Below are 24,636 nucleotides of genomic sequence, written 5' to 3'. Positions count from 1 at the left end.
GTCTTGTCCATCCCCTTCCTCGGTGGTCTGAGGGTCCAGGCCGCCCACACACACATGTCTACATGTTAGACTGCAAGTGAGGAAGCCACGAGTAACTCCGAACATAAATATGGCCTAAGAATAACCATAAATCATTCTGATTCCATCCAGTGACGATTCTAATTTATAACAGGAGGGAAGAAAAGGAACACTGTGGCTTTTTTTTTCCCCCCCTGGGCTTTGGCTGCTGCTGAGGAAGAATCCCACCCTGCTGTTACTTACAACCAGAAGTTCCTGATTTACATAGTACGGAGATGAAATATACCAGAGGCCCACAGGCACGGGGGCTGATGGCCGAGGTCTGGGTGTGAATTCCCGCAGCACGAGTGGCCCCTCACTTGCCCCTCCCCCACTTCTCACTTTCTATCTATCCCTCCGTCCAGGAGGAGACAAGCAAAGCCCCACCTCCCTCGGTTTCGGTAACAATGGCTAATCTGTTTGCACAATCACCGGTCTCAGTGCTGGAGTTGGGCCTGGAGCAGCACGATCCCGTAATCTGCATTTGCATGTTTCGTGCAGTTGCTTCTATCACGCTGTGCAACCACTGAGCCCAGGAGAACACAGGGAACTGGGATGGATTTCTCCTATCCCGCCTTTTTCTTTGTTCATCATCATAAAGCATTGTTATTAGGTGTTTAACAAAAAAACGCAAAAGCATAAAACACAAGTTATCTCTCTCTGTGGAGCACTATAATAAAAGCCATTGGATGCTATTTTTAACAGCCGTAAAAGCACACGATTAATATAGAAGAAGTCATAATGATAAAGTGCGTCACAAAGGACGTCAGCGTGGAGGGTGAGCTGTTGAACTCGAGTGGGTGCTGGAGATCAATCCCGACACACTGGAGGACCCAACACACCAGCGGACTCTGGGAGCCCCCTCTCCGACCACTGTGAATTCCCAGGTGGCTCACAGCCAGCTTCCCAGCTCCTGGCCCAAGACAGCAGCTGCCATACTCCCGGGGAAGATCCTTTACAAGGGTCAGCAAGGAAAGCAGAAGAGTGGGTGCTCACTAACTCGCTGGCCAAGAATGCATCACGATTCACATCCTCTCTCTCCCGCTGTGACACATGGCTCAGGCCCTCAAACAATGGAAAAGAGGAACCGGGGGACGTCTCCATGGCTCCTCCAGAGTGAGAGCACGTGGGGTCAGCACGATACCACGGAAACCAGACTGCACCCTGTCCTCCCGCAAACTGAAGTTTGCACAACATCCCAAGATGCTTGCTACTGCGCCCACCTCTGTCCCAGCCCTGCGACACACCTTGTTATCCTTAATACCTGTGAGCTCCCTGAGGTTGCAACACCCAGAGGGAAACGGAAGGGTTTGTCAGTAGAGAGAGGGAAGCCAGGCTCTGGTTGGGGATCACGATCCCCATGGGATCCGCTCAACAGAGATGTCCCTGGCCGCCTCAAGAGGGAGATGCCTTACACAGCTCCCTCTTTCCTCCCAAACTCTCAAGGCACCGGAGGCTCCTTGTGATTCTGCAAGAATCTTGCTGATCCCAATCTGTACACCAATGACTCTCAAGAAACAGGAGCGTCTTAGTTACATCTGGTTTCAGGGAAAACTTAAATGGCGACTATAGGGTAAAAAGTTAGGAAAAAAGAAAAACAACAAACAGGGTCTTGACAAACAAAATACTGTTGACAAGAAGTGCCTGGCATCAAATGACTCGAAAGCAATTCCATCCTATTGCAGCCCGGAAATGACATTTGTAGAAAAAGAGAGCCTTGTCTGCGCTTTACCTCTACTCCCTGGACCTTCAGTTTCATGTGGTCCTCTCTGGTCGTTTTCCCATCTTTCCTCTTTTTCCAGCAATACCCATCTTTCCTGTATTTCACTTTCTTCCTGTTGTAGAGGATCATTGAGCCATTCTGCGGTCTGGAAACAACAAATGGTTAAGTTACCAAGAGAACCGAGCAGAAGAAAAATTTATGAAGAAAGATATCGTACACCAGTAAAAGTCTCTACAGAAGAGCAATATTCCACATTTGCTGGAACATAATTTTTCACCTTTTATTGCAGCTCCCTGGATTAACCATGTTTTATGGCCAGGCAAAATTTTCTTGTGGATTTGGTACCTAATGAATTAAATGTGTCAATGATAGGCTTAAAAAACATCCCCTTAGTAATAACCACTATCTAATCAGGATATATGGTGTGGGAGCCTGAGCTCTGCCCTGAAAAGTAGGAAAAACAGAAAGAAAGCAAAAAGAGCCGGGAGTGTTACGGCAGCCTGCAATATCTTATCTCTTCTAGAAAGATTTTCTGCACATCTTTTAATCCATCACCCAACATTAGTAAATAAATAAGTTTAACGCAGACACTAGATGACTATGTTAAGAACAGACCAATGGAAAACCTAGTCGCCGAGGCCAGACGCTCCTGATTCATTGCCTGCATTTAGATTCCTGCTGGATGTGGAAGAGCCCTACAGCCCTTCTTCCCAAGCAAGCTAAGTACCTGATTCTTTCCCATTTGGGCTTCAGTTGTGAAAGGGCTCAGCACTGCCAGGGAAATTTGTCTATTTGGTCCACGACCACCATATCTTAGAAGAATAGTTACCCACTTGCTAAATGCTAAGAGTGGGATGGCCGTTCTCCGTGCCGTTTAAAAAGAACAAAGAGTGTTCCCTTTTGTCCACACCCTCTCCAGCATTTATTGTTTCCAGATTTTTTGATGATGGCCACTCTTGCACTGTTGGTGGGAATGTAAATTGATACAGCCACTATGGAGAACAGTATGGAGGTTCCTTAAAAAACTAAAAATAGAACTACCATACGACCCAGCAATCCCACTACTGGGCATATACCCTGAGAAAACCATAATTCAAAAAGAGTCATGTACCACAATGTTCATTGCAGCTCTATTTACAATAGCCAGGACATGGAAGCAACCTAAGTGTCCATCGACAGATGAATGGATAAAGAAGATGTGACACATATATACAATGGAATATTACTCAGCCATAAAAAGAAACGAAATTGAATTATTTGTAGTGAGGTGGGTGGACCTAGAGTCCATCATACAGAGTGAAGTAAGTCAGAAAGAGAAAAACAAATACCGTATGCTAACACATATATATGGAATCTAAGGGGAAAAAAAAAAAAAAGGTCATGAAGAACCTAGGGGCAAGACGGGAATAAAGACACAGACCTACTAGAGAATGGACTTGAGGATACGGGGAGGGGGAAGGGTAAGCTGTGACAAAGTGAGAGAGTGGCATGGACATATATACACTACCAAACGTAAAATAGATAGCTAGTGGGAAGCAGCCGCATAGCACAGGGAGATCAGCTCAGTGCTTTGTGACCACCTAGAGGGGTGGGATAGGGAGGGTGGGAGGAAGGGAGATGCAAGAGGGAGGGGATATGGGAACATATGTATATGTATAACTGATTCACTTTGTTATAAAGCTGAAACTAACACACCATTGTAAAGCAATTATACTCCAATAAAGATGTTAAAAAAAAAAAAGAACAAAGAGAATCTTGAGTTTCCGTAGAAGACCCCAAGCGTCAACCACAAAGAGCAGAGGACGCTTACGCTCATCCGTAAAGCTGTAGCGGTGACAAATTTTGGTTTGGAGACACCAAGGAGACAAAGAACCAAACTCCCCTGGCAGCTGAGGGCAAGTGCGATGGTAAACCTTCCAGAATAAAGCTCCAGCAGCTGGGGGCAGGTCCATCCTTTAAGGAGGATGCCCCCGAAAGCTACAAGACATGGCGCACCAGCCCTAGCCAGCTCTGTGTCACTCTCCACCTGAAGGCTCAACACAGAAAAAGGAAAGGGAAGTGATCTGTGCACCCAAGGGACCACACAGGCCTTCCAGCTCCTTCCTAGCTGGGGTGAGAGAGCTCCTGACACAAACAAGGCAAAGGAAGTGGTTTCTTCTTTTTCTTTTTTTAATCAATATAATTTTTATTGAAGTATAGTTGATTTACAAGGTTGTATTAATTTCTGCTGTACAGCAAAGTGATTCAATTATACATATATATACATTCTTCTTTTTAAATATTCTTTTCCATTATGGTTTATCATAGGATATTGAATAGAGTTCTCTGTGCTGTACAGTAGGACCTTGTTGTTTATCCATTCTATATATAACAGCTTACATCTGCTAACCCCAAACTCCCACTCCATCCCTCCCCCAACCCCCCACCCCCTTGGCAACCACCAGTCTGTTCTCTATGTCCGTGATTCTGTTTCTGTTTCATAGATAGGTTCCTTCTGATGCAAGTCGGCTCCTGTATCTCTGCTGCAGCAGAGGTGAGAAAGCAAGCAGCCAGTCTTCCCCGGGGCTGGGGCAAGAGCCTCCATCCCTTTCTTTTCTTTTCCTTTGAACTATGGGCCACTTCACAGTTGGGCACAGAACGTTGGCTATTGATGTCTTACTATTCCACTGTCTGTAGGGGAAAAGAAAATATCACTCCAGGGTGACAGCAGCTAATTGTAGTTCCCACCCTGCCGGGCTGTGTCATTCAGCGGCCATGTGATGACTAAACAGCAATTCCATTGGAAATTATCGACTTTCAGCAGCGACTCCCAACACTTCATTGTTTGCCAATCACCGTGCAGTTGGTTTGTGTCAGTGTTGGTTTCCTCCCCAAGTCTGCGCCAACTAAAACAATCGGGAAGCAGCTCCATGTGCTGTCACAACCTGTCACCTGACGGTATCTGTCTCGCACTTACGAGTCTGCACTGAAAACCCTACAGTTCTCTTTCATTTCTGAATGGCAGTTGGGCTGGAATACGGGCCCCACCGTGCCGGCCCCTTTCCGCTTCAGCCCTGCTCTAGGTACAGGCACCCAATCTTCAGAGTGCTTAAGCCACTGTCCAAGGAATAAGCAAAGGAAGACATCTGATCAAATAGACAAGCTCTGCTTGTCTCGCCCCATCCAAACAGGAAAGAAGACACCCACGAGAGTGTTGCAGGGGCTCCCTCAGTCCCAGAATACTCATCTGCTAAAGAAGACAGGACATTAATCCAGTCCAGCTTCTCGTGAGCTAAGACAGGAAGTGTGATTTGCTCCATCCTCTTGCCCTGTCTAAACATGGTCAGCGAGCCTCAGCAGTGCCTTCAGACCAACTGTCCACAGATCACAGACGGTATCGCCCAGAGAGACGGGACGCCCCCAGACACCATCACATCCACAGTCAATAACAATGGCACCCACCCGAGGAAACCCATCTTCCTCTGGTGACCTGCTCTTTGCATTCTGGGGCGTGAGGGGCTCTGTCATCTAACACTTTCAGTAGGACATAATCCCACAGGGAAACAGAGTGTCCAACTTAAATGGCCTTAATAAATGGAATCATCATTTTAACTTGCAATAATGAGCAACCTAATTGTGTTTAATCCGCCACTCGGATTTTATTAGAACTTGCTCTGCTCTGCGTGATGGGGGAAGGTCCCTCCCCGCACAGTTCACGGGTCCTGAGAATGGCAAAGGGAAAGCCAGACAGGCTGCATGCAGAGGGGCCCACGTGCCCCACGATGCAAAGGAAGTGAGGCTGTGCCACCTCCCAGAGCACAGTTATGAGCAAGTCAGAGCTGGTGGGAGGGATCCGAGGAAGGCAGGGGGCCAGAGCGCTGCCCTGGGGAGAAGGAGAGGTGGGCTAGACCCTGCGAGAGGGGGTCCGTCAGGGGAGAGCTTTGATGAGTTTCATGACAGCACGAAAGGGAGCACCCATCTGAGAAGAGCGAACAAGCAGGAATGGTGTTGAGGACAGAAGGTGATGGCAACTGCAAGGAGGAGGCACGAAAGTCCTGCCACACGACAATGTCACCAGCTCCCAGTTACTGCCAGCGCTGGGGGGAGCGCGCCACGTGTGGTCTATGTCTGCTTCTATGTCTACATCTACATCTATAACTATATCTACATGTCTACATCTACGCCTACGTCTACATCTATATCTACAACTACATCTGTATCCAGTCTATATCTACATCTGTATCCCCATCTATATCAATGTCTACACCTGTGTCTACATCTACATTTATGTCAACATCTCTATGTCTCTATCTACATCTATGTCTATATCTACATCTACATCTATGTCTACATCTACTTCTGTATCCATGTCTATATCTACACCTGTATCTCCAATGTCTATATCTATGTCTACACCTGTGTCTATGTCTACATCTACATCTATGTCAACATCTTTATCTATGTCTACATCTACATCTATGTCTATATCTACATCTACATCTATGTCTACATCTACATCTGTATCTTCATCTCCAGCTATGTGTACATCTATATCTGTCTATACCTGTGTCTCTATCTACATTTATATCTATGTCCATACCTACACCAATATCTATGTCTACACCTATGTCTGTATCTGTATCTATATCTCTATCTATATCTACATCTATGTCTCTATATCTCATCTATATCTCCATCTATGTCTACATCTATGTCTCTATCCACATCTGTATCTACACCCACATCTATGTCTACACGTATGTCTGTATCTGTATCTATATCTACATCTACATCTATATCTGTATCTACATCTATTTCTATATCTATGTCTGTGTCTATAACCTACATTTTTTCATCCTCACAGCAACCCTAAGAGGTAGGTATCATTACCATCCCCAACATAAAGATGAGGAAATCAAGCCTTTCTAGCCAGAAAGTGACGGAGCAGGATTCACTTGGAGTCACTATGACTCTCCAGAGCTTCCTCCAAGGCATAGACTGTGGGGCCAGTCCCGGTTTGAATCCCAGTTCTGCTCTACTGGCTGGGTGAACCCTGATGCCCTGAAAGCACCCCTCACCCAATGGACGGGGATTTGGTGGGTGGCTTCCCAGCTTCCTCACTTCCTGTCCGGGTTGGGATAACACAGAAGCCATCCAGACCTCCTCGTCCCATGGTTAGGATAACTCTGGGTACTCTGTACGGTCTCCCAGAGCACAAGCTCCACTCACCCACTGTGGTGACTTGCTGGGAAAAAAATACCCTTTCTTTGTATGCCTCCCCTTCCTCTCTCATGTTCATACTCCCCCTCTGTTGTTTCCAGGGACAACCTCTCAAATAAACTGCCTGTACTGAAATCCTCATCTCAGGACCTCCTTCTGAGAGAAGCCGAACTAAGGCTGACAGTGTAAGAGGGTCTCGGGAAAACAATCCAAGTCCTCCATTGCAGCAGGGAGAGGAATGTCAAGGGAAAAAAAGGTGAACAACCAGGAGGTTCATTCTAACCAGGGAGGTTTCTAGGCAAGAAACCTTTTAATCTAAGAAACTAATAGTTAGCAAAGCCAGTAACACTTGGTGCAATATGGTAAAAAGATTATGGGACCAATGGAAAAACTGCTGCAAATTATAAAAGTAAACAAGCAGGTATAAAATTAAGACACATAATCAATAAACTATATATGCTTATATAATAGCTTATGTGTGTGTGTCATATACACACACCCACGTGTGCACACACACACAAATAAAACAGAAGGAATGACAGAAGACTCCATTTACTAGAGAAAAAGAAAATGAAATACCTAGGCATAAATATAATAAGAAATTCCCAAAACCTAAGGAGAAAAACTAAAATTATCTAAAAGACACAAAAGTAGGTTGCAATAAATGAAGAAGGTTAGAAAAAGTTAGGATCATAAAAATGTCAATCTTCCCAAAGTTAATTTATCAATGTAACACAATGGCAACAAGAATCCCAGTGGAGTATTTTTTCTGTGTCTAGAAAAATTTATTATAAAATTTATTGGGAGGGGAAAAAAACACCAAGAACGGGCAGAAAAATTCCAATAAAGAGCACCAAGGTTTAGAGGCTAGCCCTACCAGCTATTAACACATTCTGTAAAGCCTCTATATTTTAAAAAGTATGGAATTGTCATACAAATAAATAGACAGCCAACAGAACAGAATAGAAAATCCAGAACTATCCCCACTTACATACACAAATTTAGTATACAATGAAGGAGGTATCTCAAGTCAGTGAGAGGAGACTGACTTATTAATAAGTGATGTTGGCATGTGGAAAAAAAGATAAAATTGAATCAATCCTTCACATCTTACAAGCAGCATAAATTCCAAGTGGACCAGAGATTTAAATGCAATAAATAAAATCATACATTACTCTAGAAGAAAATGCAGGTGAATTTCTCTAACCTGAAAGTGGAGAAAACTTTCCTAAACATGATCAAAAATCTAGCAACAATGTGTGAAAGATAGGTACATCTGATCACATAAAAATAAAACCGCCAGACTATTTTCCAAAGTGGTTGCATGATTTTACGTTCCCGCTAGAAATATACGAGTATTCCCAAGTCTCCACACCCTCCCCAGTAGTTGGCATTGTCTGTCTTTTGGATTATAGCCATCCTAGTAGGTGTGTGGTAGGGTTTTAATTTGCATTTCCCTAATGACTAATGATGTTGAGCATCTTTTCATGTCCTTATTAGCAATTCATGTAATTTCTTGGGTAAAATGTCTATTTGAATCTTTTGCCCATTTTGAATTTAGTTGTTTGTCTTCTTCTTTTTGAGTTGTAAGAGTTATTTACATAAAATCTGGTTACAAGCCCTTCATCAGATATGTGATTTGCAAGTATTTTCTCCCAATCTATGAATTTGTTTTTTAACTTTGGGTTTATTTACTTTATTTATTTATTTATTTATGGCTGTGTTGGGTCTTCGTTTCTGTGCGAGGGCTTTCTCTAGTTGCGGCAAGTGGGGGCCACTCCTCATCGCGGTGCGCGGGCCTCCCATTATCGCGGCCTCTCTCGCTGCGGAGCACAGGCTCCAGATGCGCAGGCTCAGCAATTGTGGCTCACGGGCCCAGTCACTCCGCGGCATGTGGGATCCTCCCAGACCAGGGCTCGAACCCGCGTTCCCTGCATTGGCAGGCTGACCCCCAACCACCGTGCCACCAGGGAAGCCAGACTCTTCTTTTTTTTTTTTTTTTTTTTTTAAATTGCTTCTTTTAAGGAGCGAAGGGTTTCAATTTTGGTAGAGTCCAATTTATCAATTTTTTTCTTTTATGAATCATGCTTTTACTGTCATATATAAGAACTTTTTGCCTAACCCAAGTTTGCAAAAATCTTCCCTTCTATTTTCTTCTAAGAGTTTCATAATGTTAGCTCTTACCTTTACGTCTATGATGCATTCGAGTTCATTTTTGTGTATGGTGTGAGGTAAGGGCCTAAGTTGATTTTTGGCACATGGATATCAAATCGTCCCAGTGCCATTTGTTTTTGTTTTTGTTTAAAAAAAAAAAAGGGTATCCTCTTCCCTACTGAATTGCTTTTGTACCTTTGTTGAACATAAATTGACCATAAACATAAGGCTTTATTTCTGGACTTCATATTCTATTCTATTTTCTATTTTTATGTCAATACTATACTGTCTTGATTGTTGCAGCTTTATAGTAAGCTTTGAAGTCGGGGCTATAAGTCCTCCAACTTTGTTCTTATTTTCAAAATTGTTTTATCTATTCTAGGTCCTTTGTATTTCTGTATACATTTTAAGATTTTATTTTTATGGACAAAATGAAAAAAAATCTCAAAATGTATACAGAAATACAAAGGACCTAGAATAGCTAAAACAATTTTTAAAAATAAGAACAAAGTTGGAGGACTTATAGAAAAAATATTTGCAAATTATATGACCAATAAAGGGGTTAATATCCAACATTATAAACAGCTCATACAACTCAACATCAAAAAACAAAAAACCCAATTTAAAAATGGACAGAAGAACCGAACAGACATTTTTCCAAAGAATAAATGCAGATGGCCAACAGGCACATGAAAAGATGCTCGATGTCACTAATCATCAGGGAAATGCAAATCAAAACCACAATGAGATATCACCTCACACTTGTCAGAATGGTCATCATCAAAAAGAACACAAATACAAATGGTGGAGAGGATGTGGAGAAAAGGAAACCCTTGTACACTGTTGGTGGGAATGTAAATTGATGCAGCCACTGTGGAAAACAGTATGGAGATTTATCAAAAAACTAAAAATAGAACTACCATATGACCCAGCAATTCCACTCCTGGGTTTATATCTGAAAAAAACAAAAACACTAATTCAGAAAGATACATGCACCCCAATGTTCATAGCAGCATTATTTACAATACCCAAGATATGGAAGCAACCTAAGTGTCCATCACAGATGAACAGATAAAGAAGATGTTAATATCTATATACAATGGAATACCAGCCACAAGAAAGAATGAAATTTTGCCATTTGCAGCAACATGCATGGACTTGGATGGCATTATACTAAGTGAAATAAGTCAGACAGAGAAAGACAAATACTGTATGATGTCACTTATATGTGGAATCTAAAAAATACAACAAACTATTGAATATAACAAAAAAGAAGCAGACTCACAGATATAGAGAACAACTTAGTGGTTACCAGTGGGAAGAGGGAAGGGGTGAGGGGCAATATAGGAGTAAGGGGTTAGAGGTACAACTATTAGGTATAAAACAAGCTACAAGGATATAGTGTACAACACGGGGAATACGGCAAATATTTTACAATAATTAAAAATGGAGTATAGCCTTTAAAAATTGTGAATCACTATATTGTACACCTGTAATTTATATAATATCATACAACAACTATACTTCAATTTAAAAAAAAAAAAGATTCATTTGACAATTTCTGCAACGACAATAACAACAACACAAAAGCCCACTGGGATTTTGATACGGGTTGCATTGAATCTTGAAATCAGTTTGGAAATAATTGCCATCTTAACAATATTGAATCTTCCAATTGCTTCCAATCACAAAACATAGAATATCTCTCCACTTATGTAAATCTTTAATTTCTCTCAATAAGACTTTGTAGTACAGGTTTTACACTTTGTACATTAAATTTATCTAAGTACTTTATTCTTTGTGATGCTATTGTGAATGGAATTGCTTTCCTAATTTCATTTTTGGATTGTTCATTTCCACTGAAATAGAAATACAATTGATCTTTGTATATTGATCTTGTATCCTATGACCTTCCTAAACTTATTTATTAGTTCTGATAACTTTTTTGCAGATTCTTTCAGATCTTCTACATATATAATCAAGTCACTTGTGAATAAATGTTGTTTCACTTCTTCCTTTCTATTCTAGATGCCTTTCATTTCTTTCCCTTGTCTAATTGCACTGGTTAGAACCTCCAGTACAAGGCTGAATAGAAGTGGGAAGAGGAAATACCCTTGTCTTGTTCTTCATCTTAGAGGGAAAACATTGTTTCACCATTAAGTATAACGTGAACCGTATCAAAGACTTAAAAATCATGTGAAAAGGACCCAGGAACCAACTTGAAGAGGCTCCCACTAACCAAAGATGGGACGATTTGAACATCAATAAGAATAGTAACACTGGCTTAAAACACATTAAATATGTTTAAACCCATAAGTTCATAAATGATCTTAAAGAACACAAAAAATTAATTGATTATTGTTGGAGGATGGTAGCTACGCAATACATTATTTTGAAAACTAAAAAAAGTAAGAGAAGGAAGGAAAGGAAGGAAGGAAGGAAGGAAGGGAGAAAGAATCAGGCATTTAGGCTACCTTCCCTGTACAAACTGTTCCTTTAAGTAGAAAACAGCAGAAGAGAGGACTTTCCCTATAAAAGTATTCCAGACAATAAATGAAGTGAGAGAATTAAAATATCACCATTTTGCAACCTCTAATGAATTAATGGATTATCAACAGTGACTGACATCACAAAAAAGAGACAACCAGATAGTATGTGTCCCTGATGGAAGAATATTTTGCTGTAAGCAAAAAAAAAAACAGAAAACAAAAGGAACTTGAAATTATTCAGGCCTCTTGATCTAACTACAACTTTATAAGATCTACAGAGGGCAGATGAACACAGTAAAAAGGACATGGGGATATAGACAGCAAAATCCAGGCTGTAGGAAACTCTATAGGACAAACAACCTGGATTCTTCAACAAATTCAATGACAAAGCGAGTAGAGTGGGAAAAGTAGGAATATACAGATTAAAAGAGACAATGAGATACATCAACCAGTCGCAATGTGTAAATCTTACTTGAATACTGAGCCAAACAAACTGTGAAAAAAAAAGAAAGGCATTTGTGAAACAATTGGAATTTCGGACAGTGATTGGATACTTAATGATGTTTAGAATTATTATGAATTTTTAGAGTGATAATTATAGTGCAGAAGTATTTTTGAAAGGTGATCATATGTAGAGAGAGAGAAATATATAAATGTGTATATATGTTTTAGAGATATATATTGAAACATTCACTGATGAAACTATACAGTCTAAGGGTATGCTTCAAAATAATGTGTGTGGTGGGGTCTGTGTGTGGATGAGACAGGACTGGCTATCTACTGTCTATCATAGTTGAAAGTGGATGATATGTATACCGAGTTCATTATACTAGTTATTATACTAGTCATACTAGTCTTTCTACATTTGTGGATATTTGAAATCTTCCATAATAAGAAGTTTTTAAAAAGAAGATGCTGATGGGATTTGGAGTGAGCCCTAGGTAAATCTTAAATCTTGGCTCAGCTCCTTATGAGCTGTGTGACCTTGAACAAATTACCTGATCTCTCTGTTGCAGTAGATATAATGTACGCAAGGTGCCCAGCATGCTGCCGGCCACAGAATACATGTTCTTCATGATTAATGATGATAATAAACCCGGCCCCCTTTTGCAGGGTTCCCTGCGGGAACCAATGATGGGACTTAGGAACTAATGAAATGGGGCATTGTGGGGTGCTTCTGGAAAACCCACCACGGGAGAGCCCACCAAAAACACTTGGGGCGCACACATATGCATCCACCACTTTAGGGCGAAATATAGTTTTCAAACTGGGTCGATAGACAATGATTCATAACTGAAAGTCAGAGGAGCGATGTGCCCTTGACAGGTTTTGTGCGTGGATATTAAATAGGAATTTATGGCACAACTAGGGGGTGCATCCAAGGCTAGGGTAATCCTATAAAAGAAACGGTCTGGATACTCTTTCCAGTGCCTGAGTCTAACTTTAGAAATCAGGGTACCCCAAACAGCTCAGGTTCACGGCCCTTCCTCTGAGAAGCTCCACCTTCTCTGTCACTAACTGACCATTTCCAGGACCTTGACAACCACCTTAAAATTCCATGCAGACAATTGAGACCCTACCCACTCCAGCAATCCCTGGACTTCCTCAGGTGCCAGTCTGTTGTTGGTCCATCCCTCCGGCCTAGAGGCAGTGGATTTTGTGCAGTAAGTTCTATTCTGGTTGACCAGCTCCTGCTCCATTGAATTCACACAATCTGTTCCTTGCAGCTTTCCCTGGAGAACAGATGATGTCCTCGTTTCTAGTAGGACCCTGAACAAAGTCTGGGTGGCTTCTAAGCAGTGAACATCTCCAAAGAACTTCCCTTTTCCAGCTGGAACCCAAGCCCTGGGCAGACTCCTTCCTTTTCCTTGACTTTGGTCGCATCCCTCCCACCACAAGGCACGTGGCAGGGCCCGGCTACAGGGAAATGCTGTCCCTGCAGTTCTAAGGGCCTCCAAGACCTGACCCCAAATATAAAACAGGCTCCTGTGACAAGCACAAACCGCACTGTCCTGGAGCCATGGATGCCGGCCCTGAGGCAGCACTAAATCTCCATTCCAGCGGGCAGTTAGGAAATGAGAAATGCCACCCTAATTACGGCTCACATATTTATGTACCCACACCTTTCTTTCTGATCTTTCCAACGTGGAACGACCTGATTTAAATGCACCATTACAAGTACACAGCCTGGTCCAAAATGTCAATAATAAGCATGGCAACAATTACTATGACAACAAGCAGAGGTTCTATTTATCAAGCATTTATTGCATGTCAGACACAGCGGAAAGCCCTTTACACCCATTTCTCATCCTAATCCCACAACAACTTTAGTGGGTGGGTATTGTTCTCCTCATTTTACAGATGAGAAGGTCTGAGGCACAGAGAAGGGAATTAACTTTCCCAAGGTCACACAGCTCATAAGTGCAGAACCAGCGAGCTACCCACTGCACCCCTTCCTAGCATCTTGCTATAAATTCCCGGCACATCCCAGCTACCTTCTCTCCTTCTCTAGAAGCAACAACCCAGGGCACTTTTAGAGCCTACAGGAACTGTTCAATACTTCATACAAAGGAAGGATCGTTTGAGCCTGATTTAAATTGTTCCTATAGTTCTTCCTTTTGTTGCAAGGGGAAGAAAGAAATCTGGAAAAGGCATGTCTCCCCTGCTTATCTCCCTCACACACAAACCCATCGAGAGTGGTAATTGATGGCTAGAGCACAGCAATGTTGATAGGACGCCAAATGGAACCCCACGATGCCAAGGCGACAGCCCGAATCTCGTGGGAAGGGGCTGGTTTATTAGCTTTCAACCTGGCCTTTTCTTCTGACTTGTTTATAGGGTCTTCACGATTTGGGGGACAAGGAGCATGGAAACGGGTGGGGAGTAGCCCGTGTCCTCCCCTCCCCTGCCCCAGTCTGGCCACTCTGGGCTATTTATGGAATGATCGGGAAGAAAGGGCTGTCAGGCCTGGCCCGGGCCGCAATCTGCCAGATATGAAAACCAATTGCTTTTCATAATAAATTCCAGCTGGAGCCATAGAAATAATAAGGATGAGGAGAAGGTAACACCAATTTGCTTTATTTGATTAGCTCCGTCTTAGGCGGTCCAACCCGGGCTTCTTTTCATCAGAATAAGGGCAAATTGAAAATCGTAAAAGAGGCTTTCTTATCAGGGAACAAATGACTGGGGAGATTCATATGCCTAAGAGCCCCCCCCGTGAGCCACGCGGCGTGGGCGCTGCGCCTGCCGGAGCTGGTTTAGATAAGCTGATCCCAGAAGGAGCTCCCGGGAGCCGGGCCTGAGGACCTCTCGGCACCCGCTGTCACTTTCCTAAATAAAGGCTGAGATGACCCCAGCCTACCCACAGCCTGTGCGGATGTGGTCGGCCTCATGCAGGCCTCACCATCGCCCCTGAGGAGGCCCGTGGCCCACGGCCCCGCGAGGGGACCCCCAGGCAGGCAGCCCCCAGACCCTCGTCTCCACGGCCAGTAGTCTCCGTGGAGGGCTGAAAGCAGGATGGGGGCAGCTCAAGCTTCCAGAACTCAGAGGCAGAGCTAGTGTGTCTTTCCCAAGGAAGGTTACACGCAGGCTGCCTCATTTCAGTGGTGGCTGGAGGTCACAGGAAAGAAAAGGCTGTCCAGACATGGGGATGGTCATGACCAGGAATCACTCCAGGGTAAATCCTCAGGGACTCATTAGCGGCTCCATTCCTAGAGCTCCCAGGACGCTCGGCTTAAAACTCTATTATGACTTTCGGTGATTTATTCAACTAATATTTATTGAGCAGCTATTACGGGCCAGGTGTTCACGTAAGGCCGCTCTAGGTGCTGACGGGAACAGAGGGGACCAAAGCCCTGCCTTTGTAAAGCTCAGGGGGGAAGAGCCTGGGGGTGGAGGAGGGGCAGGGAGCACTGGGGGTTGCAGGAGCCCACCTCTGGGGGTCGGGGTGGGGGGGACAGGAGACACCAGTGAGTACGTCCTATGACAGCTGGCAGTGACAGGTGACGCGCAGCCGGGGAGACCTCTTCCAGGACGGAGCATCTGAACAGAAGCCTAGATGAAAGCAAGGCCACCCCCAGGGAGGCTCCCCAGGAAAGAGCTTTCTGGTATAGACAGCAGCTAGGTCGGGGCCTGAGCAATAGGGCTGGGGACGTGGCTAGAGGGTAGGGAGCAAACGTGGGCATGCAGGCAGAAGACGAGGCCGGAGAGCAGGGTGGGCCTGGCTGAGGGGTCCTGGCTGAGGGGTCCTGAACGAGGGTGGACTTTGTCCGAAGTGTGAGGAAACACACAGATTAACCAGGTAACAACTGTGTTACCTGCCATGAAGGAGGAGCGAGGTGTCTGGATTTTAATGCAGGAGTGACCCAAAACACAAGGCGACATAAACTCTATAGCTCCAACATTGGTAAATGCAAGGGAGAAAAAGTAGATGGTACACAAGAGGGTATCACGGGGCGGGGGGGGGGGGGGGGGGCGGTCTCAGCTAAGTTGGGGCAGGGGGGTTTGTGCCCTCCAGCCTGCAGCCCCCATCCCCTCTAAGAATTCTGAACTTGACCCTCAGGGGAACGGGAAGCCACTGAAGGTTTTAAAGCAGAGAAGTGGGGTGACCACTTAGACGTGGCATGTCTGGCTCACCCAGACTGGCTTGTTCTTACGCCTCCTCCCCCATCATAAAATCTTATAAATGTTCATCCAGTGAGTGAGGTAATCAAGCAACTCGGTGGCTGGAACAAAGGAAATCCTCTCTCTTCTCTCGAAGACAAAACATACAGAAAACATCCCTTACCATTTAAAGTGTTTGACCCATGAGGAAGCAAAGAAAAATGGTGAGAGAGAAGAAATGGCATCCCTGGCTGTGAACTCAATACTACTGGGAAGAAAGCAGACCTTCCATTCCTGCCTCTGGCTGCAACCCAGGTTCGGGAGCCTGAGCCTGGAAGAGCAAAAGAAGGCATTGCTCAGATGCCACCCGGTGTCTGGGTCATGTTCGACCCCACCAACATCTCATTTGGCCCTAAATAGAGCTGGGCACTTCCACAGACCCTTATTGTCATTTTCCAACACCGGTATTTTATGAATAATCCAATGTAAATCTAAGAGAAAATTAATGTGTCATCTCCTAGCAGGAAGGACTGAACATCTCAATGTGATGGTCTGTTAGAGTTGTCATTTATCGTTAGCATGCAATTCAAGGCAAGCTTCCCACATTCTGGTGGGAGCTTCCGAGACAATGAATCTCTGGGAATTAGCTTCTGGTCCAATTATTCCTGTTTCCCCCCCTACCCCACACCTACCTAAGAGATAAATTCTGTCTCAGTGGGAGGGAAGAGAAAAGAAGATGAAAAGGGGGAGGAGGGAGTTTGCTATTCTCCTTCCTGGTTGAAATCCATTTTTCTCAAGGAGACAAGGCAATATTCATTTTGTGAGAAGGGAATACAGCTATACGCTAAAGACCAATAAATGGAGCTGTTCTGATGAAAACTTCCTCAAATCAAATGTAGGGGAACCTCTTAATGGGCTTTGTTCTTCTTTTCCATAATCCATAACTAGTAAGAGAAAGATGGGCAGAGAGAGGATACTGCCAAGCGGGCAGCCGGGTAAGCCGCAGCCAGGGCCACCTTCCAGGCTGACCCGAAGAGGTCACCGCAAACATCGGTCTCTCCGTCCGCTCAGCACACGGTCTCCCCTCCCGCCAGGCATCACTGGAGGCGCTGGGGGAGGCAGCGCAGCACAGACAGGCCTGTCCTCAGGGAGCTTACAGTCTAGCAAGGAAATCCATCCATCCAAAAAACAAAACTAATAACAGATAAGTGCTATCACGAAAATAACCCCAAATAGGAATTCTAGGCATTAAAATAGAATTGTCTTGTCTAGGAACTTTTTAAAAAAATCTTCAGTGAAAAACAGAAAAATGCAGTCGGGAGTAAATCAGGCTTCTGGTTCCAAAGCGAACAGGACAGTCAGGATGGACACAGCTTCTGGAGGCAGCTGCCGGCTCCTCCTGGCCGGTGGGACCCGGCCACGGTACCTGGGAGCCCTGCCCAGGCTGACAGCCGGGCCCGTGAGGGTCCAGGGGCCCTTCCACCATGAATGGAGCTCAGAGCCAACCACACTGCGTGCTCAGGCAGTGCAACCAACCTCAGCCCACAGGCCTGTGCAAAGGGCTGGGGGCCCCGGGTCAGGGATAGAGCACTCAGCCCGGGGCTCCTTCCACAGGCCCTGCTCTCTCTGCCGGGCCCCCCACCGTGAGGGAGGGGTCTCCCCACAACGCCAGAGCCCCACCACGTCCTCCGACAGCACCGCGGGCAGCCCCATCGTGACACTGGGCAGGCCAGGCGGTCCCTGTCCCTGTAGCCTCGTGAGGGTAGGGACCCCGCTTGTTTTGTTTGAGCTAAAGGGATTCTCTCCTTCGACCCGCACCACCCCATCAGGTAGCTGCTCTTAGCTCCCCGTTTCACAGAGGAGGAAGCCACGTCTCAGAGGTGCCAAGCGACTCAAGGTCCCAGAGCTGCCGAGCGGAGCCCGAACTCAGCTCCCGGGCTGGCTGATGGGGCGGGGAGCTACCACGGCCTCCCCGACCCCATCTCATGATTCTGCAGTCGCACAGACTTCGACTGGAAACCTCACGGCACACGTGCATTGGCTGAGTACGTGAGGAGCGCTGGGCCCCTCCCTGCCCGACACACCCCCCCCACCCCCCCACCCCCGGCCAGCCTGTCTCCTGCCTTCCCCTCTCTCCTTCCCGCCCTTCCTCTCCTGACCTGGCCTAGACGGCTTCTGGCTACTTCCCAACTTCAAACCACCATCACAGGGCAAAGATGTTGCCTGGCAGATGCCTAAGGGCTCTAAATCAAGACCACCTGCCCCACCCAGGGAGGGGCACCCGCTGGGGACACATTCAGGGTGCAGACTCAAGTGCTCCCCGAGTTGGGAGCAAACAAATCCTCCTTTTGCGCACAAGTGCCTGGGGACACAGCTATGGCTCCTATTCTGCCCGCCCTGTCCCGCGCATACAGGGTCCCTCCTACTCCGGCTACGAAAGGCTCCCCCCAGCGGTGGGCATGCAGCTGAGTCATTCTGAGCTTGGGAAGGGGACCCTCGAGCAGGAAACACGCTGTCTGACCACAGCAGGACAGGCTCTGATGGCCTAAGCCCTCAGATCTCAGGGAAGCCGTGGGCACGGTGCCCAGGGACTGCAGGATGCATCCCGAAACCATCTCAGCTGCCTTTCGCCCGGGCCAAGAAATGATGAGTCTCTCCCCGATCTCGCATTGGGTCCCAGGCAGAAAAGCCCACGTGATAACCACCAAGGCCAGGACTTGCAGCCTTCACCTCCATCTTGACCTGAGCCATGACTTTTTCCCAGCACAAGATGCAAACCCCAGCAAATGCAGCTGGGGTTAATAACAGAATCAGGGAAATGACCTTTGGTGCAGATGGAGGGTTGATGGATGTTCCAGGTGGCAGGAGACGGCAGAGAAGGAGCTTCTCCACGAGGAACAGCCGGCCTGGGGAGGGCCCTGTGGAAGCCAGGGCGGCCTAGAGGGGGGATGCGGCCATAGGGGCAGGATGGGGATGCTGAGTGGCCTTGGGGGCCTGGGGGCCAGAGAAACAGGTCAGAGAGCACAGGGCCAGAGCTGGAATCTGCCAGTGTCCCTCAAAGACTTTTTCCTTCCCCCCACCCCTCGTTCCTGCTTCCTGGAAGCTCCCTTTCATTGCCGAGGGATCCTTTAGTTTTCCAGGCGGGCCCACCGGAACCCCGCCCCCTGCAGGCCCTGCCTCACTGGCACTTGAGGGTGTCACACATTTAGTTTTGCCTTCTGGTTCCTTGAGAACAGGGACCATGTCTTACAAGTCTCTACAGACTTGCGAAAAGTCCGCCCGTGCAAGTGTCAGGCCTTCAGGTGGTGACGGTGGCACGGACAGGGAGGTGACGTTCTGCTGGGTTGATCAGACAACCAGCCCTGAGGGCCCGCCTCCCCACCTCACCTCCCTTCTCCCCCCAGACCCATGAGCCACCTCACCCCCCCACCTTCCTGGACACTGAGAGCCCCGACAGCGCCTGCTCCAGGGTGACAGTCCCCACACTTGGGGACACACTGACCCACACACTTTCAGTGCCCCCAGGAATGGAGCATTCCTTAGCCTGGCATCCAAAGCCCTTGGCCAGCTGGGCTCAGCCCGCTTGGCCGTCCTTTTCCACAGGTGGCCTTAAGCCCCAGTGACCCACAGGGTCATCTGCACGACGTGTCCCCAGGCCTCCACGTCTCCGTGCAGTGTATCGCCTTAGCCCAAAGTCCCTTCCTTCCTCCTCTGGCCAAAGTCCAAAATCCTTTTTGGCTCTCGGAGGCCCGTCTCCAATGCTGCTGCTGCCACCTCCCTCCCCAGCATCAAATTAAATGTGGCTCCTCAACCCTCCCAGAGCACAGGGTCCCTCACCCCGACCCCTCCCTGCGCTGGCCCTTGTTTTATTCCAGTTGGTTCCACACGTCTGCCCCCCCAGAAGGCTGCAAACCTTTGGGGGAGAGCCATATCCTTTTTTGTGTGTGGGGGGAGGTCTCCTACAGACCTAAACGGTGTGTTAACTCTGGAGGGTCTCCAAAAAGATCTCCGATTGGTTTCCTGACTGGGGCTGGGAGCAGCGGTGACGTGTAAGGCCCTCCTCAAGCCCCAGTGGGAGGCAACATGTGCCGAGCGCTAAGTGAGCCTTGGAAACTGTGTGACATGCATGCACCCATTTGATTCATGCGAAGACCCTGTGCAGTAGGTCATACTGTCACTTGTCTTCACAGTCGGAGGCCCCAAGGCTCACAGAGGTTAGACAATTTGCCCAAGTCCACAAGGCAGGTACGGGTGACACCAGGATTCCCGTGTAGGTGGATCTCACTCCAGAGACATGTTTTAACAACTGTCCTATGCTGTCTCCCTCGGAAGATGGTTACAATGTTCACAGAGACTCAAAATGCAAACCAAACCATCAGAGGCTCGGGAAGGCTGTAGTCCACCTCGTCCCCGACCTGAGTAGCGTAAGTACCCCTCAGTGCTAAGTACCCCTCAGTGCTAAATCCCCCCCGTGTCCAATGCACACACTCCCCAGATGGAAACGCACAGTCCAGACTTTTCAAAGAGCTCTCAGCCCTACCCTCGAGTTGCAGGGCTGCACCATCAGAAAGACTCGTTTCTGACTTTCATTAATTACAACATGAATTGTGCTGAAGGTGTTTTGGTCAATAGAGACTTCTCGCCTCCTCTCTTCCAAGCTCGTAAATCAGAGCCCTATGGTCTGATGGCCGTGATGTTCCCCTAATCATCTTACTGCAATATTAATAAGTCTGTTCAAGGCAACTGGTTCCTTCTAAATTGTCACATAAAAATTTGGTAAATGTCAGACACATCATTTAATAGAAAACGATGTTTTATGGTCAGGGGAGGTAGGCGGCTGAGGGAATGAGGTAAAAGGTCCAGAGATGACCTTAAGGCAGGCTCAAGGCACAGAGAACTCTAGCCTGGGGCTCCTAACTTGGGTCCTTCTCGCCTGGCAGGCAGCAGTGCCCTCAGAGACCACTGTGTGTAGGACACTGGGCAAGGGCAAGGACTCCTGGGGGAAGGGCAGGGTTAGGGTTAGAAAGAAACAGTAGCTCCTGTCCTCAGGCAGCAGATAATCTTGTTGGAGCAAGAGAGAACTCCTCACAACGCTCCGTGTCGTAGCAAATTATTACCCCCGTTGTAGGAAGCTGAGAAACTTCCAGGGACACTGGCCCACGTATAAGCAACTTGACGTTTACAAAGGGATAGGTTCCCAAAAGCAAATGAACGTCATGTCAACTGCGTATAAAAGGATGGGGAGGGAATTCCCTGGCAGTCCAGTGGTTAGGACGCTGAACTTCCACTGCAGGGGGCCTGGGTTCTATCCCTGGTTGGGGAACTAAGATCCCTCAAGCTGCAGAGCGTGGTCAAAAACAAACAAACAAACAAAAAGGATGGGGGTCGGTCCTACCAATTGGGGTGGACAGAGGCACAGAGATAAACACACAGTGACATTCGCTGCAGCCTAGTTTATGATGGAGAAAGTGTGGAAACCACCTACGAATCAGTGAATTGCTTTGGCGAGTAAATCACAGTATACTGATATAATGGAATAGTATAGTTATTAGAAAAGATGGTGTGTACCTATATTTATTGACGTGGAAAGAGTTCCATGAGTTTAAAAAAAAAAATGAAAAAGCAAATTGCAGAACAGCACATACAGTAGGATCTCATTTATGTAAAATTACTCCTATACCCAGCACCTATATGTCTACACGTGCACTTGAAGAAGGCAGAGGGGTGAGATTCTCTAATGGTGACCCTGGCTGTCCCCGGGGAAGAGGGTTTCAGAGGACTTGTGGGGGTTTTATGGGGTATAGAATGTTCTTCAATGAGCGAAGAGAGAAAACTGTTCATTTAAATTAAGTGAAAGGAGAGGGGTTGCCGGATTAATCAGTGAGCGTTAACAGAGCACCCACTGTGCCCAGTCCGAGTGGCACAGAAATGAACACAACTTAATCTTTGCCCGGAAGGATTCGCAGGCAAGTGGAAATCGCAAATGACACGCAGATGATTGACATTCCGGGGTGGGGGGCAGGCGATGATGCAGCGGCAGGGAGTCTGCAGTGGAGGCAGCAAGCTCCGTGTTACCCCCCCTTCACGAGAAAGCCCACCCCTGCCCACTCCCTGCAAGCAGGTTCCGAAGAGGCGGTGTCTGGCCTGGAGGAAAGTTCTCACTGAGCACTGATGTGGGGACAATGAGCTTGAAGCTGGCGAAGGAAACACGTTTGCTCAGAGCGGGCCGTGGACCAGGCACTGGGGGCACCCGCCATGCTCCCTATACCGTGTGATGGATCCCACAACAGACCCATGCGGGTGTGAGGACCTCGGCCTTGGAGGTGAGGAAACGCAGCCTCAGAAGGGCTGTTTTGCTGGCCGGGGCTGTACGGGGCTGGGCTGTACGGGGCTGGGCAGTGGGGCTGCACTCCAAAAGGCGAGGAAGCCAGCTTCCCATCCTCCAGCAAGAACACGTGGCCTTCCTTGAGGGACAAGAACCCCCTTTGCACTGGACAGGACTCAGAGCCCACCAAAAGCCTGTACGTCTCAGATTGTGACCTCTGGAGAGGAGACCAAGGCAGATAAGCGAACCCCAGAAATCACGGTAACTGTCCTGGGATTCTCTGTGTTTCTCTGGGGTAGTTAGCTGCCTGGCACATTGCACTGGGGTACCAACCTCACCACCACTCCTGCGTGGCTTGCCTCCCCGGGAAGGGAAGTTCCAAGCTCCAGAAATCCAATGCCTTAGAAACTAATTCCTACTGCTAGTCAGAGAAGTTCCCGGGATATTGTTGCCGGGCTGGGGGGGAGGGGTGATGGGGGAGGAGGGGGCTATGTGGGAGAATAAAAGATTTGACCGTTAGCGAGAAACTGCACCAACGTGGGGCTTCCCCGTCCAGCTGGCACCCTTTGGCTCCCTCCTGACACTTCTGGACTCTCCTCCAACCTCCTCATGGGTCACAGAGCAGGAGGCACTTTCTGCCATCCCGCTGGCTGCAGGCTGATGGAGATGCACCTCGTGTGAATCAAGGCTCATCACAGCGGCAGCCTGTGCAGAGAGGCAGCAAATGAAGCTGCAGCATGGTGGGCAGGGTACCATCAGTCCATCCAAATGACACGGGCTGGCTGTTATGCAGGGCCCTGGGCAGCTGGGCCAGCAGGAGAGGTGCATCCACTGAACACCCCCATGCCCAGAAGCCCAGGGGTGCCTTGGCCGGTGCCTCACCAGCCCTAGAGTCTTGCCCTTGACAATCACCCGACGCCAGGAGAGAGGAACTGTCCCTCCATGCCTCCAACCTGCTTAGGGAGGCGTCGGCACCCCACTGGAGCAGGAGTGGGGAGGGGCAGGAGAGCTCTTGAGCTCTGTGCTGCTGTGTTTCATCATCTGAAATGAGAATACTAACAATAAAAACCACTACATAGCAGATTTCCTTTAAAATTAATTTTAGTTAGTGGCACTAGTTCTAGAAAGCTTGCACCGTGGACCTTGTTGGGAGTGTGAACACAGCCGTTGGGATTCAGCAACTCCTGGTTTCTCCCCTTCCCGCCGGGTGGAAGCTGAGCCACCCCCAGCGATGCCCCTGCCACCTGGGAGAGGCCTGTGGATGGGCGCAAAGCTAGGCCAGCCAGTGGCAAGCTCACCAAGTACCTCCGCCCCGGCTTACAGCCTACCTTGAGCAGCTATTACATTTCCAACTAAGCCGCAGTCTTTCCTGCTGTAAAAGGAGGCCGGTGAGACCTCAGGCCCCACCTGCAGGGAGCCGGCCTCTCTCCCCTAGGAGACGCGCAAGGATACTCTGAGCTCTCTGGCTTTATGTAAAGGTGCTTCACAAGTCAAGTGGCCACATACGCCGTTACACATCATGATGGTTTATGCGAGTGAATGTAATCATGCCTATTCTGCGGTCATAATAAGCCCAGCATCTCTCTGGTCATCAGGGCTGATCAAGGTCTCCAGGAATCTTCCACGCAGGACATCACCTGCTGGACCACCTGTCTACCCTCTACCCACCACACTGGAGATGGAATGATGCCTTTGTTAAATTTCTCATAGATCCAGGTGAAAGACTGAGATCTAATAAATAAATTAAAATACATCTAATAAGATAAAATTTGAGATTAAAAGGAAGCTTGCTTGCATATTCATGAACCAAGTGAAAACTCAGATGAGCTCTTCTAAGCATCTTATTCATGGGGAGTCACAGATTGAACATGTGCTGAGAGCATTTCTTAGCAAATATAAGCCTGGCAAAGGCACATTCATCCATGAATTCATTGAACAAGCAGTTATTAACCATTACTTTGCGTTACTATTTATTTTGCATCTTCATCTCTCTTTGTAACCCTAGTACCTCATAGAAATAGTAGGCACTCGATTGACTGCCTGTTGATGAGACTGGTTTTCTCAGGCCCTAAAAAGCACAATACCTG

At 47.1% G+C, this 24,636-nt stretch overlaps 1 protein-coding gene across 1 annotated transcript in view; it reads right to left on the bottom strand.

The window, feature by feature from the left end:
- LOC132347466 (calmodulin-binding transcription activator 1-like) overlaps positions 1 to 24,636 on the bottom strand; it is a 501,538-nt gene that overhangs the window by 362,027 nt on the left and 114,875 nt on the right. Inside the window, exon 3 of the mRNA XM_059893996.1 lies at positions 1,790 to 1,925. Coding sequence (XP_059749979.1) covers positions 1,790 to 1,925 — 136 coding nt within the window. The remainder of the gene's footprint in view (positions 1 to 1,789; positions 1,926 to 24,636) is intronic.

The sequence above is a fragment of the Balaenoptera ricei genome, chromosome 1, assembly GCF_028023285.1.
Source record: "Balaenoptera ricei isolate mBalRic1 chromosome 1, mBalRic1.hap2, whole genome shotgun sequence".
Taxonomy (NCBI): domain Eukaryota; kingdom Metazoa; phylum Chordata; class Mammalia; order Artiodactyla; family Balaenopteridae; genus Balaenoptera; species Balaenoptera ricei.
This window is presented reverse-complemented; position numbering and strand designations above follow the sequence as displayed.